This window comes from Formica exsecta, unplaced genomic scaffold, assembly GCF_003651465.1.
Source record: "Formica exsecta isolate Colony F162 unplaced genomic scaffold, ASM365146v1 scaffold295, whole genome shotgun sequence".
In the NCBI taxonomy this organism is placed as follows: Eukaryota; Metazoa; Arthropoda; class Insecta; order Hymenoptera; family Formicidae; genus Formica; species Formica exsecta.
In genome coordinates, this window is record NW_021850207.1 from 335,308 (window position 1) to 351,708 (window position 16,401).

The 16,401-nt window shown below is 34.7% G+C and overlaps 3 protein-coding genes and 2 long non-coding RNA genes across 8 annotated transcripts in view; 2 read left to right on the plus strand and 3 right to left on the minus strand.

Moving 5' to 3' along the window:
* Positions 1–26: 26 nt before the first annotated feature.
* LOC115237490 (acylphosphatase-2) lies at positions 27–2,950 on the minus strand. Its single transcript, XM_029810565.1, has 3 exons — positions 1,911–2,950; positions 1,324–1,450; positions 27–340 (listed from the first exon to the last, which is right to left on the minus strand). Exons 1-3 carry the CDS (start codon positions 1,981–1,983, stop codon positions 226–228), a joined length of 315 nt encoding a protein of 104 aa, XP_029666425.1. The 5' UTR covers positions 1,984–2,950; the 3' UTR covers positions 27–225.
* A 276-nt stretch (positions 2,951–3,226) lies between these two features.
* Positions 3,227–14,487, minus strand: LOC115237487. Of its 2 annotated transcripts, XM_029810562.1 has the most exons (7): positions 14,208–14,487; positions 13,706–13,915; positions 12,816–13,049; positions 12,474–12,612; positions 5,926–6,078; positions 4,112–4,462; positions 3,227–4,022 (listed from the first exon to the last, which is right to left on the minus strand). In XM_029810562.1, the coding sequence occupies exons 2-7, from the start codon at positions 13,723–13,725 to the stop codon at positions 3,855–3,857; spliced, it is 1,065 nt and encodes a 354-aa protein (XP_029666422.1). In that variant the 5' UTR covers positions 13,726–13,915; positions 14,208–14,487; the 3' UTR covers positions 3,227–3,854. The 2 variants fall into 2 exon arrangements, with proteins under 2 accessions (XP_029666422.1, XP_029666421.1); XM_029810561.1 differs by lacking the exons at positions 12,474–12,612; positions 12,816–13,049; positions 13,706–13,915; positions 14,208–14,487 and adding an exon at positions 8,011–10,847.
* LOC115237491 lies at positions 4,737–7,982 on the plus strand. 2 transcript variants are annotated; one of them, XR_003884351.1, is made up of 4 exons: positions 4,737–5,428; positions 5,912–6,050; positions 7,390–7,612; positions 7,934–7,982. It is a non-coding gene; the product is annotated as an uncharacterized LOC115237491 (long non-coding RNA). The 2 variants fall into 2 exon arrangements; XR_003884350.1 differs by lacking the exon at positions 7,934–7,982 and having other exon boundaries at positions 7,390–7,929.
* On the plus strand, positions 9,027–12,721 carry LOC115237492. Its single transcript, XR_003884352.1, has 2 exons — positions 9,027–9,163; positions 12,491–12,721. It is a non-coding gene; the product is annotated as an uncharacterized LOC115237492 (long non-coding RNA).
* A 1,017-nt stretch (positions 14,488–15,504) lies between the features above and the next one.
* The window catches only part of LOC115237488 (START domain-containing protein 10-like), a 10,860-nt gene continuing 9,963 nt past the window's right edge, over positions 15,505–16,401 (minus strand). Inside the window, exon 9 of one of the 2 annotated variants that reach the window (XM_029810563.1) lies at positions 15,505–15,589. The gene's annotated coding sequence lies outside the window, so the exon portion shown is untranslated. Of the gene's footprint in view, positions 15,590–15,886; positions 15,945–16,401 lie in introns of those variants that run through there. The other variant, XM_029810564.1, reaches the window with a different exon arrangement.

The following is a 16,401-nucleotide window of genomic DNA, read 5'->3' on the forward strand; positions in this document are numbered from 1 at the left end:
ATATATATTAGGAATACATTAAATATTACGCGTTTCTTACCAACATATATATAAACTAGTAATCTATTAAAATAATGTATTTTGAAGGATGCTCGATAAAATCGTCGCACAATTGTTCTCAATGTCAGTGGAATTTTGAGTATACTTCGTTTGCCATATGCAAATCAATTGCTTGCATTCTAGTTATACTCTTTAAGTATTATACATCAATTATGCGTTATATTTTTAAAAACGAATTACGAAACCTTGATATTGCTGCTTCGTGATGGTTTCCCAATTCGTGAATTCGCAATGATGTATCTCGCTACCTGGACTGCCCACTGACGTTAACCATTGTGCCCTGAAAATTGAATATTTATTTAAAGTTGCATTGCATTAAAGGAGCGATTATAAACGCTGTCTTGCTCTCTAATGATATAAAGTGCAATGAATAAACGACATCATTTGATATTTCTGAACATATTTTAACACTATGAATATATTTGTACATTATTTTTTTTATAAAAGATATATTTTTCTGCAGATACAATTGGCTGAAAACCGCGAACAGTGCTCGATTTCAAGTTTAAGAAGGTCATACACTTGTCGTGTTGCCAATTGCATCGTTGACATCGTTACCAAACAACGAACGTTCACCAAGTGAGTGTGCGTTCTATCGGTACGAATGCATTTGCCACACACGGTGCTCTCTTCACGCTCCGAAATTATAATTAGCGACTCTAATCAGACCGAGTTCAGATATTTTTACGTTACGATGATATCGAGATGGAATCTTCGTGTAATCGGTTGAAATGGCGCATGATTAATTAACTTCTTTTTCTCGATCGCGATCGAAGAAACGGTTCAGTAGATCTGGCTCACATCTCTAAATAACAAGTATTTTATATATCTCTTTTTAACGACTCTTTTGCCAAGGGCAAATGCATTCTATTTTGTCCTGTTAAAATATATGTATTACTTGTTTATGCGAACTGAGATTTAGTTCGATTAGCTTCTATTTCAGGATTTTTCGAAAGACTTGAAATCATTCTTCGTGTAAGATAGTCCGTGTTCAGGCATCTTTCAACGTTAACAATACTTGGGCATGATAACGTAGCAGCGAAGTCGACGAAGGAAACAGGTGATGCGCCGTCATTATTTCATTAAATCGTTATTAAAGTCAGTTTTCGACATACCTCGTTACTCGTTACGCGGCAATTGTTAGTCAAGGACGGTCGAGGAACCGCAGAAATACACACCGCACATTTATCTCGCATTTATATGTTCCAACTAATAATTTTAAAACTGTTAGAATTTATTTACAGATGCAATTTTAAGACTCACATCTGATCGACGAACGCCCGAGGTCCTTGCATCTTCCCGAGGATTGTGCCAGTTTTACTGTTTTTCACCCAACCGCAAATTCCCAATTGCATACATATGTCCCTCACGTACTTTGGAAAATAAACGCCTGCAAGGATTGTTAAAGACTTTAAGATTCTCTGCTAGACGCGGGATAAAGAGATGCCAAATGCTTATGTAAACAAATACGTATAATCGCGCGTTTACGCTCATATATACATATATTAGACTCGTAAGATGCTAAAACGGAGATGTACTTATTAAAGTGCAAATGCCAAGAGTATATTTCAATCGAACGCGAATATGTAAAATGCCTTATTACAAGAACAGGCAAAAAAAAATAGATTCGCTAATATTTAATAGATGTTAACGAAACTTAATGTTACAGGACAATTCCCGGAAATGAGAAAATTTAACACGCGACGAGTGAAAATGATAAATGATTCACATAAATAACTGTACAGAATCGTGTTGCGTCTGCAGACAGATAACTGGGATTTAAATGATTTAGTGTAACAAGTGAAAAAAAGCGGCATCAATCCTGATTCAAGTAAACGTTCGATACTCACCCTGTACTTTTCCAAAAACCTCGAATTCGACGGATACCAATGGTTCCCGGCAAAGGGGATCATCCGCCGCCATCCTGTTCGAGCTTTAACAGAATCTTGCGTTCGTCTGCAATTCTGTGTCTCGTGTAATATGATGAGATTTTCGAATATTAGAGTTGAATGCACAGTAAAGATACGGAATATCCCGAGGCTGCAGCCTCGTCGGTCAGACACTCGCTATCTGTCTCTATTTCTTTTTATAACGATGTTTCACCTTTCGCCACGACTCACCTCGCTGACTGATTCTTGTTGCACGATGCATCGCCGCGTTTCCTCAAATAGATCACCCCACCACGTTGACATTGATTTGATCGTGATCGATTGAGAATCGATCGATAATCTATGATCCTTTCGAGGATCCAGTTACGTTATTCGAACGCGAGACCAAAGGATTTTTCGTTATCTTGATTTGATACGTAACTTCAATAGAGAGATATATGTTATGCGAGGATATTTCTTTACAAGTATTTTTAGTATCGACAAAATTGATAGCTCATACTATATAAGAAATACTTGATCTGCAAGAGATAGCATAAATGGAATGACTGTTGCAATGAAACGAAAGAAGAATGAATAACCGAATGAAGATGCGACTAATTCCGCGATACATGTAGAAAAATAATTCCTCTTTTCTCGTCGACGTGCACAAGGGAGTTGTTCATTGTGGAAACATTAAATGTAGGCCAGGGGAGCAAGCATTTATCGTCGAACTAAGCACTTCCCATCCATCATGCCTGCCGCCTATTGTCCCGTCATTATCTCGGCTAATTAGTTATTAGTACGCTATGACGTAGTAATTGCCCGAAAGCGAGCACAAGAGCAAAAAGTACGGGGTATACCACAGGATACGGGAGAGAGGGTTCTACTTATAATGATCCTGTTCAATCTATTATACCGTCATCGTTCAAGGTCCCGTTCGATGCTAAACTCAATGATAAATCTGTACGCGTGCACAAGTTTGGATAATCCGCGCGAAATTATCGAGGAGAGATCGCGATTATTTTTTTTCTAATTAAGTCAAATACTGATGGCGAATTTATAAAATAAGACGGCAACGCGTTATAGCAATACTTATCACTGCAGAAACCTGATTTCGTGAAGATAAAACGGCAAGTCAATTTTTTTTTGTTCGCCTGCGTAATGTTAAATTACAATCAATTTTCAATTCAAATCATGATTAACATTTTAATCCATGCATCGAGCATATGCAATGCTAAATGACCATTACAATTAGATTGGAAGAAGTGAGCAAATATATGTGGTTGACACGTATAGATATTAACATTAATACTTGATTTATTTAATAAGTATCTATATGGATCAATCTCTTTATGCACAACACTTTTAAATAAATACATAAATAGTTTTTCTTTATATATATATTATATATATATTGCACATTAGTTTTTCCTTGGGTATAGTTAACTATACGAACGATCTTTGAAGATGAAATGCACGGCATTTAATTCTACTTTCAAGATTCTAATTTTCGTCGTTCCAATGGCATTTGCACATCGTATATTACTATATTGCATTGCAAAATTTGCTCTTGATAATGGTCATACGGAGTCTTACTGCAAATACATTGTTCATTTCACAGCCTTCCGACCGTTTTTTCTGCGCGTATCACTAGTCAAGGTATCTTCTTTATAACTCACTACTTCTTGATTCCTCGGTTCTGTTTAGGATCACGATAAAGGGATTATCGCGCTTCCTTAAGAGAGAACGTCTTGAGGATGGGCACACAAAGTGAGGAGATGAAAGTTCAATCTGGAAAGAAACACTGTTTCGCACAAACATTCGGCAAATGCGAGTCACTTCTTCGCACGATTGAACTCGTACGCGGCAAACCATCCTCCTCCGTTCGAATTATCTCGTCTACGACAGATCAACTTCTCGTATCATTTATGTGAGAGGAGAATCCGCATTCGCGGGTATAATCGTCACCGCGGTATTATTTGGCAGGAGAGTTCCATTCTCGCTGTCCTTTTCATTTACATCGGTACGGCCATCGAAATCTTGGGAAGCTACCAGCAGCTTTTGCTGTCTCGCTTGCTTCTTCTCGCGTTCGATCTGGCATTCGAAATAAGTGACAACATTAGAAAGATTATTAATTAAATCGTTTCGATATTTGTTCTAGCGAGAAAATATTGTATACAAACCTTAAAGAATAATCGAAGATAATGACACGGAAACACGACGCACTTCCCTGCATCTTCCTCGGCATCGATGTAAACGCCACGTACAAGAATGGTGTTGCTACAATTAAGGAGGACGAGAAAAACGAAACAGCCGATGTGGGTGATCCAGCAGGATAATTCCGGATTATCCGGCAACAGCCACAGATCGAGCGCATTCCATATGCCGCGCCAGACATTCACGGTCCCCAGGAAGCTTAGAAGGAGAAAAGCGTCCGCGACTACTAAGAGAACCAGACCCTGAAGACGCGCACAGACGTATCGCATCAGCGGTTGCAGACAAAACGTCACGGCGACTATAAAATAGCCGATAGCCTGTAATATATATTTCTTGTATTATATATTTCTCGATGTTGCAAAATTTTTAGCAAATCTTTGCAACAGAAGATATAAAGATGCAAAAGAATTTTATCCTCCTCAACAGGAGAATCAATCTTTTTGTTAATATTTTTAGAGAGCTTATAAATTTTAATATTTTTAGAGAGCAGAAATTTCTATTCCCTTTAAATATATCTTATATCCTAAGAAGCAAAAAAAAAGAAACAAAAGATTTATTTTTCTATCGCTAAAATAGTTTCCGCTGCATATAAAATTTAAACGCGATCTGTATTCGAAAATCGTATAAATCGTGTCGGTCAACATCGACGACATGGCAAATGACGAATCAGGGATAATGTAAAACATTTCATATGCATATACCGACAATTGTGCCATGTGCCTCGGCAATCATACAATTGGCGAATATTCAATTATATAATCGAACTACCGGCGTGTAGTGCCATGGCACTAGGCACGTACGTCGTATGTCTGCAAAATTTACAGTTTCTCGTTGCTTTATTGTAATCGTCGAACGATAACAGGAGTTCATGCACATGTAATCATCTTCGCGAACGGATATGCTATATATTTAAAAAAATAATATTACTTATGATCTGTGTGTTTCGACGATCGGCTTGAGTATCGGCAATCATGGCTATATAGTTGCGGTCCACAATTATAATTGATGCTTAAAGAATGATTAACTAACCGCCTTTTTGCTCAAGTGAATTGAACATATATGTGATATCATCAAATTTATTTTATCTGAATTTTTATATTTTTTTATCGCATGATATACACATCTTAATATTGACGGATCGTTTCAGGTTTAGCGACGGTGGCGCAAAGTGTCTACGGATTAATCTGCGCGTCTGATATCAGATAGTGCGTCCAAAATTTTCCGCTTATGAATCTCGAATCGATGCTTTAATTGGCCAATTATGACAGTATATTTTCTTTAAGGTACGATTCTTGTTATTATGAAGCAAGTTTATTAAATGTAGGGATATTTATGTATTTTAATTTTATAATTTACATTCTCCTACTATTAATTATTATCGTTATTTTTATCATTTTATGCTATTATCTTTTCTTCACTTTTTCTATTTTTAATATTATTGTCATTATCTTTTTCTTCTTTTTTTATTACATTCGTATCGCTTATCGTCAGCTATCGTACACGGTGTTTTTCGACACTCTTGTAATTTTTTTTTGCGAAGCAACCAGATTTGGTTCTATTAAAAATAAATAAATAAGTAAATAATATAATGATTAATGTATGATGACACAGGACTCTGATAAAGATAAGTAAAATAGAAAACTTTGATTTATTTTTATTTGGAAAAAAAGGGAAAGTAATATGTGATATTCGGATATGCAATGCAAAATAGTTAAAATCATTGATCATTTGAATGTTCATAATTTTGTTTTTGCTATCAATTCAAGGAAATTGTGCTTACCAGTGAGCCAACGGCAGAATATTTGGGATTTTCCGGAAATAGATAAATATCGAAGAGGATCCAAACACCTCTCCAGACGAAAACAACCAACGTGCCAACAACACCGACGCTAAAGGCACAATCCAGTAAGTACAATGACCAGTCCCTTGTATTCTGCAATCGTAATATTAACGTTACATGTGGCTTTCGGATATAGTAAAAAAAGAAAATATTAAATAATAATATATCAAAATATATTGCGCGAGAGATTCCATGATATCTATTCTATATTTCGATTAATAAAAATTTTATTTCGCGCTACTCTTGAAAGATAATAGATATAAATTAATGTATCATGTATGTGATATGTGTCGAGATAGGAATCGATATTAATTATGCATGTAAAAATTATCTACATGTTCATTATATTTTGACAGAAAAATATTATCAGCGCACGAAAAATGTCTAGCTGTTCATAAAATGCATCAAATATAATAAGCTTGATGATAAAAGAAAGAAACAAATCATATAAAATTAATTTTTAATGTGACTAACAATCTTATTAAGATATCTTCTAGGAATGCTCGATTCACACAATATAATTTTTATAAAAATCAACATTTATATAATCGTAGTTAATTAATATAATTATTTAATTATTATATAAATTAATTATTTTTAATATTTTTATTATATAACATTATATAACATTAATATAAATTAATATAGATTGACGGAAAAACGTTATTGCTCGAGGAATTGTCTAGATAAGACAAATCTTCTCTGTGCAGATAGAGAAGAAGGCGCGATCGCAAACGACAAGATGTGGCGCGTAAATTAGTGCACTTGCACATACTGCGCTAATGCGCACGTAGACTATACAAGCGCAATAGTGGTTGACGATCGGGGGACTTAGCCGGAAACTGTGCTTATACACACCGATAACGCGAGCTTGGACGCGACGAGGCACATGCGATCCGTGGATCCGATTTATGATTTACGACGCGTTTTATCCCAATGATTGAACCGACTAGTGAGCACAATCGCGGGACAATAATATATCGAGAGAAAATTATCATGTTTGTGTAATGTAATGCACGAAGTGGCTCTGGCTTCTAACGCAAATTATTTCTCCGAATATTTACTCTTCGCGCTTTTCTTTCACATTCCTCTTTTGCTGTCAAATTTCTGTCAATACGCAAAAAAACATTTATATATTGTTTGTATGTATTTTATATGCAGTTTATATGTAATACATTATTTAAGCTTAAGAAGAATTAGCAAGCACTTATTGTTATATTAAGAAGAATCAGCAGATAACTATCGCGTTAGCAAATTTCTATCATAATTTATCTTATTTTCCTTGTGACTTTGTCTTTTCTAATTGTTCGTTCCGTTTATAGCCATATGTTAAAAAAAGCATTACGAACAAATATATATTTCTATAGAAAACATATTTTTTATTCACGGATATTATTTTTTCAGAAAATATAAATTTCGAGCTTCCGGATGGTGCTTTTGATTATACTCTCAGATGAAAGGAGAAGCAAGAAAAGAGGTGATACACTTCTCTTCTCCGGTAATTAAAAATTCGATATAAAAAAAAATATTTGTGTTATATATTGTAAGATATGCAGAACAATATTGGGCAGGAATCTCGAATAATTTCTACGACGTTGTACTATAGACATTCAGCATTTTCATTTTGGTAAATGAGTTTTATCTACTAATGAATTTTAAATGATTCTATCTATTAGTTTTATAAACAGATTGCTTTCTTAAGTGGAGATAAACTTTTGTTTTCACTTATTAAAGCACATTATACACACATCTCTCATTAGAAGCTATATGTCAAAACTAAGAGTCTTACTTTTTTCCATAAAAAATACAGCTTCTATAATCTGTAATGCTATTCTGAAAATTTTTTCCTTTTTTCTTTCTTTTATTTCCCTCTTTTATTAACATCGTGTTATCTTGCAATCTTGTTTCCTAATTCAATTTTCTATACGTAATATCTATTTATAATTAGGTTATTGTGATTGCAATCTTACATTGGACGACCCGGCTTGCGGTGCACCCCGAAAGAGAAGAGAGATGGGTACTTACGTTGACGCGGAACATAGTTTGTACTTCGAAGTAACCCGGACACGAGTCGAGAACGAGCGAAAACGGTGGCGCGGACACGTTGCGGATCGCGCGCATGATGCCGAGTGCGAGGAGACTGACGGCGGTCGTGGCGACGATGGTGCCGGGTGTCTGCTCCGTGTAGATGTCCAGGGCCTTAAAGATGCCGCGCCAGGCGTTCACGCAACATAGGCCGAACACGCTGGTATAGAGCCGCGAGCCGAGATAATAGGATAGTCGATGTTTATCTGGATGGAGGACGTCGACCAGATTGTGTTGCAGCACGTTGAAGACGAAGATACCGGTGAAGCCGATCGCGATCGATGCGAAGCTGCTCAACACCGGCTCGTTTGGATAGACATAGAAGTCGCTGAGCTCCCAGGTACCGCGCCAGTAACCGACCACCGCAGGCGCGATCATGAACGCGGAGAAAATCGTGTCCAGAATCGTCAGGATGGCGTAGTGCAGACGATTCGAGGATCTGCTGTCTAGGCCCCCGGTCATCCCGGCACTAGCCGCGCGCAATTCGACCATTCTTACCCAATCCGGATCGAATTTAGTAGTCGCACCGCTGGTCATTCTGCATTGTTTCGAGATTATCAACTATCATGTAAGTGAGAAAGAGAGACTAAGAAGAAAAAAAAATGCGTAATCAGTTTTAAAAAACGAGAGGCGACGTGTTCAAATGCGTTCGACGTTTTCTTCCTGGCATTCTTCGACGACGTCCGTCTCTTGATCTTAGTTCGATTTATTTGTCAAAATCAGTCTGTCATCGTCATCGTGACACACTCATGCTCACACAATTGTATGCTCTCGATGGGGTAAAAATATTTATCTTGTACACTTTTGCGTTCTTAGCTAACTCTTTCAGCGCTCTGCGTGAAAAAAAAAACGTAAATTTCTCCAACGATACTTGAAAACGAAGTTTCTTCCAATGATGAATTCACGATGAAAAACACTTTTTCGTGTTTCTCAGATTAAATTATGCAAATATAACTGCACAAAATATATTAAATTTCAACACACAAGGACCTTCATCGAGACGATGCGAAGGAGCTGCGCTGTCAGATCCAACCCCCGTTCATGCGCTCAGGACCGACGAAATCGAATAGATCCGTCGATCGGCAGCAGCGGGGTGAGTACTGACTTGTCTTCGGTACAACTGCTATCTTTTATCAACTGTGCTTAGCCGCTAAACGTGCGGACCAACACTATCGCATTATCGCGAGCAGCGTCGTCGCTCGCGCGGCGGACCACCGGCACGGAGTACCCGTGGTACCGCTCTCTTTTGCTCCCTCGTTCTCTCTGATCTCCTCCTCCCCCTCTTATGCGTTATAATCGCCTCTCATCGCAGTGCTATCACGGATCAGAATGATCGGTAGCGATGAAAGCCACACGCGTTCCCGCCGTTGTAATGCGATTCGAAGACGATTCTGTGGCGCAGGATATCTTCAACAACTCCGAAAGCTTCCGCTTGTCACCTTATTTAAGTTGCAGCTCAAAGAAGAAGTATCATCGTGATGCGATACGCGGAATTTGAAAGATAAGAAACACGTGTATTACACCTTCGTTAAAGTATTTAATATTCTCTCAGTAATTTATTCCACAACTCAGATATTTAAAATGGCTTAGAAGAGTCGAATAGACAAATAAAAACAAAGATCGTGTCAATTGAGGGATTGGCAAAGTCCCCGCTCATTCGTTATAACGTATCGTATCATGTTTTGCATCTTGTGTATCGCGTCGCTGTTAAATTGCATAGATTACCACGCGATTGAGATAGAAAAGAAAATGTAAAAATACATAAATATATATGCCAAGTTTTTAAAAAAGGATTCTTGAAATTAAATCAAATTAATTCGAAATTACCAGATTTCTTACGGGTTAATTTATCTGAAAAAAAAAAGAAACAATTTTATCATAATGACATAATTTCTAGTCTCCTTGACGCTATTTTTTTCTGAATAGTGTTTCCTGTCTCGTGCTCATTTAGCCATTGACGTATACTCATTTAACCATTGACGCTTTAGCCAAAGTCGTCGCTAATCTACTCCTTTTTTGTGCTCCAATCAAGCTTGGGTTACAACATCTTCTCACCTTCGTTCATTAATTCACCCCGACAAGTCTTGTCAAGGGCATAAAATTCACTGTCATCGTGAATAGTTGGGAAAGATATGAAATTAAATATTTCACTCCATGTGAACGCGTAGCATTTAAGATTATTTTTGAAGTTTCTTAACGCATACTTGTAATGCGTGTCGCGCACATAAATATAGATTTTAATATAATAGTTTTCGAATATCGGGACCCGAATAATATTTGCGTTTATCTATATTAGTAATATATAAAAAGGAATTGTGTTTATAAATTATAATGAAAATCATTGTATATACAGTTTGTTGCTATATTTAGTAATGATAGATACAGATAAAAATTCGTGATCGGGAATTTCTGATTGGAAGAAAAAGATAATCATGTCTATTCCGCACATAAAATAACTCGATGTCATACATGACGCGGATTGTTATAACCAGCGATTCGATAAATATGATCAAAAATGGATAACGCTTCTTTTATAGATAAGAAATGCGTTCATCCGCGTCCGTACAATCACAGCACCATCTTCCATTTCGCTTCTATTATCGATGGACAATAATCAGTGATTATTTCGTAAACCTCTGAGGAAAACCACAATCGCGACTTTGTTCTGAGATCTTTCTATTTGCAAAATTAACAAAAGCTCTCGATCATATGTATCGTATTTTTTTACAATACGTTTGTATAATTTACACATTTTCAATTAACAATTTTTATAATACATTTGGTTTATGCACATGATGTAAATTATACAATATAATTGTATAATTAATTTCTATAATATAGATATTAACGATGGTAATTTACAGAATTATAGGAATAATGCATCATAAACATTTTTATCTAGTTAATCTCAAATGAAACAGCGCATGTATAGGATAGATCGAGAATTACTGCGCTATCATTAAATGTATTTTGATTTTCACGATATCTAAGACAAGAAAATTGATAACGCTTTGCTAGAAACGATGAATCTCGTAGTCAGTTTCATTCTAGATAATTCTTGATAATATTTAGGAAAAATCCTCGTTTTATGATACGCGGAAGAAAACAAACGAGTAATTTCGCAATAACTTTTATTATATTATGCGAAACATTTTCGTGTTATTTCGAAGGAGGCTGCGTAAATGCACTATCATAGATGGCATAATCTTTGATAATTGAGAAAATACGATCATATGTACAAAAAATAAGCTATATGTGTAATAGTTCCATTTACAAGCTTTTAAATTAGACACGTGCATTGTATAATCGCGTTAAACGCCATTTGGCAATTGAGCACAGGGTCTCTCTCTCAGCGGCTCTTCAGGCGGTAATCAAAGAAACGACCATCACGAAGTGCATACGATTGTCAAAGACGATATAAGAGAGATCGCGACAACAAAATTATATGAGAGAATATGGGTAGAAAAGCCGACTACACCCTTGGATCGCTATGCGAGAAAATTTTGGTTCTCGTAAAGCTTACGTATCATTACAGTAGTTTTATGATCCCCAATGAAAGAACATAGATAATAAAATTTCTTATATAAAATTATACGCGGAAGAAAACAAACGAGTAATTTCGCAATAACTTTTATTATATTATGCGAAACAATTTCGTGTTATTTCGAAGGAGGCTTATACGTAAATGCACTATCATAGATGGCATAATCCTTGATAATTGAGAAAATACGATCATATGTACAAAAAATAAGCTATATGTGTAATAGTTCCATTTACAAGCTTTTAAATTAGACACGTGCATTGTATAATCGCGTTAAACGCCATTTGGCAATTGAGCACAGGGTCTCTCTCTCAGCGGCTCTTCAGGCGGTAATCAAAGAAACGACCATCACGAAGTGCATACGATTGTCAAAGACGATATAAGAGAGATCGCGACAACAAAATTATATGAGAGAATATGGGTAGAAAAGCCGACTACACCCTTGGATCGCTATGCGAGAAAATTTTGGTTCTCGTAAAGCTTACGTATCATTACAGTAGTTTTATGATCCCCAATGAAAGAACATAGATAATAAAATTTCTTATATAAAATTTACAACATATTTGATTAATATTCTATTTGCGTATTAATGTATCGTTGCATATTAGTGTTGTGAAACTCAAACAATTTTTGTATGTGCTTATATATACAAATCTTTAAATTAATAATTTAAACAATTACGCGCTCTCTCTGATTTGATTGTGTATAAAACGCGCTCTCTTTTCTAATTACACAAATGTGTTATCATACATAATCATATAGCTTTTTTGCAATTATGGGTGTGTTATCACAAAACATTGTAGATATAAAAGTATTCTTATCGAGTAGACAAGAAATTGAATCTATTGAATTTTTAACTCACCACTTTATATCTCGTAGGAAATTGAAAAACGCAACTTGGTATATCAATGAAGATTATAAATGGGGTTGCTAACAAGTTCCGAATGCAACGTAGAACCACCAAGCACGTCAGCAGTGAACACATCAAAGACGTTGTTATCCTATATAGAGATATTACAAGATAACGATTATTAAATTGTCTGCTATTATGTGACATATATTTTTATGTACGCTTCTTTATTCAAAGATAAAACTTTCCATGGATCTATATGATTTTTCGAACGTTTCTCTCTCTTTTTTTCACTTCAACGTACGCGAATGAAAAAATATTGTCGAATTAAAAAAAATGAGAATGTCAACTCACCATACGTGCGTAAATAGATAATTATCGATGATGATCCAACCACCCCGCCAATGCATGATGCATGCCACTCCGAAAGTGTAAGTGTACAGAATTCGTAACGCGCGATAAAGCATTCGCTTTCGCCAATTTAATTCAGCCCATTTGTTTGTATAATTATCGTGAAAGCGATCCTTGAAAATTGCGAATATTACATGTAACGCGGTGCCGAACGTGAAACAAAACCAGCCGGGAAATCTGTTGACAGACAACCCTTTTGTATACGCGTGTAACAAATCACAATGCAAGGGAACGATGTTAAAAGCAGATGTCAAAAGACGAATCACACATGTATTATCACGAGAATATTTTGCCGATAATATTTTGATTGTACAATATACCACTTTTAATGTCACGTTAAACAAAATGCGTAAAAGTCATTAATTATTCAATATATCACTAATCAATCTAGAGGACGTTATTAAGAAATATTCACGTTAATTCCCCGTTCATTCAAGTTCATTGATTATTTTGATAAGATAAGAGGATATTATTAATTATTAATAGTATTGAAAATTGGCCGCGATTTGTAAGATATATAGCACGCAAAAAATATAGTCAATTGAAATTGAAACCGATAAAAAGATTCACGGACGTAGAAAATATATGAATTATATAAATATACAGAAAAATATATAATAGTATATCAAAAAATATGATATCGCTATAATTCATAGTCGTCAATCTTTAATAATTTTACGGTATTATTGAAATTGAAAATGACTAGCTCTAATTATTATATAATAACGATTATTAGTTTTATTATATTGTGAAGAGTATTTCAGTTTCATATTTACTTACGCATATCGCAATAATTATGAAAGATTGATTTTCCTATTTCTTCTGTTACTCACAATTGCGTATGAAGATTCATCCATGTCCATACTCCTCTCCAAAAGCTGATCGTTAAAGGACCGACTATACTCACAGAGATTAATGTATCGAGTAAAGAAAATGTTCGTTTCCTTCTTTTCGATTTTTCTAACGATTTTTTTGTCTATCGGTTTGATTGCTTCCTTAATGATTTGACGAGTTTTTTCATTGCATATATGAATATCGTCTTCCTACGTTTCCGTTGATGTTTGCAAGATTAATGAAATTTATTCAGATTACAAAAGAAATAATTTTAGATGATGAATTTTAGATGTTAGTCAATTTAGCCATAAATTTGTCATGCTAGAAGTTCATATGGTAAAAATTTGTATCTATTAAAAAATAGTGTCTTGGGGAAGTAAGATCCTAAATATAGTTTTTGGGATGTTATATTTATTATACATGCACACATTTATCGCTAAATATATTAATCGTCAAAAATAAAAAAAATAAAAAAATACAAATAAAAAAAAAGAAATTTACCTTTGAATGATTTTGTGTCGTCTTGTTGATATTTGATACTGTCTTATTGTCCTTATATTTTTCAGTTTGTTCTTCTGCTCTTTCAACCGTAGACGCAACAGGATGATTATTTTCATGCTTATTTATCGACGTTAGTAAGCTTTTGCTTTCAACACTGTTAGGATGATATCTTTGCGATACTACTGTTTGAGTATCACTGTTTGAGTGAAAATCTTCTACAGATTTTTCTGTAAGTTTTTCTTCACCAGAAAATCGACGCGATTCCATATTGTACATATTTATTTCCTCGTTAGAAAAAAAGATTCTTTCGTTTGATCACGCGCTATCGTGCACGCAATATGTTACTACAATTCTGTAAACTGACCTAATGCGAGATCGATTAAACAAATGGAGATAAAACAATGTAAATAAGGAAGGTATAGAGAAGCAAACACTTTAACGCACTCGACAGAACTGCACTCGTTTAATTGAAAACCGATGCGGCATCGTCATAGTGTTATGTTATCCACTTAGAAGATCCATCTAGAGTATATCCTAATAAATCGTACAAATAAAAAATATGTCATACGTTTTCGATTTGACTTTTGTGCTCATCCTGTCACATCGTCTGTCGTATTCACATTCCGGTACGAGACTAATAATGCTGGCTATAATTTCACTTGCCAGATTTATCTGAGATATGATTATATGATAAAAGACATAATTTCACTCAAAAATTTCGCTTTTTTTAAGGCACATAAGTAACGCACAGGAGATTCTTGATAACGAGACTGAGATATGATTATATGATAAAAGACATAATTTCACTCAAAAATTTCGCTTTTTTTAAGGCACATAAGTAACGCACAGGAGATTCTTGATAACGAGACTGAGATATGATTATATGATAAAAGACATAATTTCACTCAAAAATTTCGCTTTTTTTAAGGCACATAAGTAACGCACATGAGATTCTTGATAACGAGACTATAATAAAGTACAAAGCTTCTCGAAATTTTCATCGAAATGAAATATTTCTCTTTATTGACTTTAATAAGTACTGTGTTAACTTAAGAATTTACTGATATTGTAATCAAAGGCTCTGATATTGAATACCTGAAAATGGAGATTGGGTTAATTGAGAGCCAAGCGCGGTAAGCGATTCGCGAAATTTCGCAAACTCAATTTCCACTTCCGGATATTTAAGAATTTACGTTAATAAAGACAAATATCCATATAATAAATATTAAGCAATACTCGAGTGGGATAATAAAACAAAGACACGTTCGCAAACTGGTAATCTAATCACATGCAACTATGGCAAGTATGTATTGTTTTATTATCATATCGGTACACCGCTTAAATGTGCGCTGCTAATTGACGTAGTTAGCATCTTTTCTCTCCTGCGGGTCAAAAATATGATTTTATATTCAAGATAACGCAATCGGTATAAAAAAAAACGGACAAACATATATATATATATATATATATATATAATATACAAAACATAAAGATTCTCAACGAAGAAAGTTAATGACCTAGAAGTTATATATACAGGGTTTTTATTAATAAAAAATGGGGAGTTCCATTTAAGAAAACATCGACCACATTGACCTCACTTTGAAAAGACCACTTAAGGTCAAATCCATATTTTTATCATGTGGCCCCCTCGAAACCATGCAACTTTTGTCTGAAACATTTTTTGATATCTCACTTCGTTTCCGAAAAATATGCCCGCGTCACTATAAATGCCGCACCCTGTATATAATAAATATATACCTCTAATTTACGAAAATGAGATATCCGATTGTGGACCCAATTATTACATTCTCAAGAATTCCAATAATATTTTAGACAATTCTACACATTTCACTTTATATATTAAATATATATATTTAGTGTGAGATAAAATATGCACCTTAATCATCTAAATATTATATTATCTAAAATATTCATATAAATATAGTAATTTGAAATATTATATTACATTATCGGTCTTTTCAGAGAATCTTTTGTAATAATTGACTTTGCACACAATCTTTTCTTTTTATTTTACATTATCGATATGGTAATTAACTAAGTAGGAGCTTTGCTATAATAACGACTTAAAGACGCCTTTAAAATTTTTATTGTGAATTTTACAAAGTAATTAATTAATTTATAAATTTTTATTGCGTTATATATTCTTCCACAGGACAAAGAAATCGAAAATAAA

Coding starts and splice junctions, on each gene's coding strand:
- LOC115237490 (XM_029810565.1), bottom strand. CDS start 1,983: ATGGCGGCGGATGATCCCCTTTGCCGGGAACCATTGGTATCCGTCGAA. Junction 1,451..1,910: donor GGTTTTTGGAAAAGTACAGG/GTGAGTATCGAA, acceptor CAATCCTTGCAG/GCGTTTATTTTCCAAAGTAC. Junction 341..1,323: donor CGGGCGTTCGTCGATCAGAT/GTGAGTCTTAAA, acceptor TTCAATTTTCAG/GGCACAATGGTTAACGTCAG.
- LOC115237487 (XM_029810561.1), bottom strand. CDS start 8,607: ATGACCAGCGGTGCGACTACTAAATTCGATCCGGATTGGGTAAGAATG. Junction 6,079..8,010: donor AAACTATGTTCCGCGTCAAC/GTAAGTACCCAT, acceptor TTACGATTGCAG/AATACAAGGGACTGGTCATT. Junction 4,023..4,111: donor ATCTTCGATTATTCTTTAAG/GTTTGTATACAA, acceptor TTCGAATGCCAG/ATCGAACGCGAGAAGAAGCA.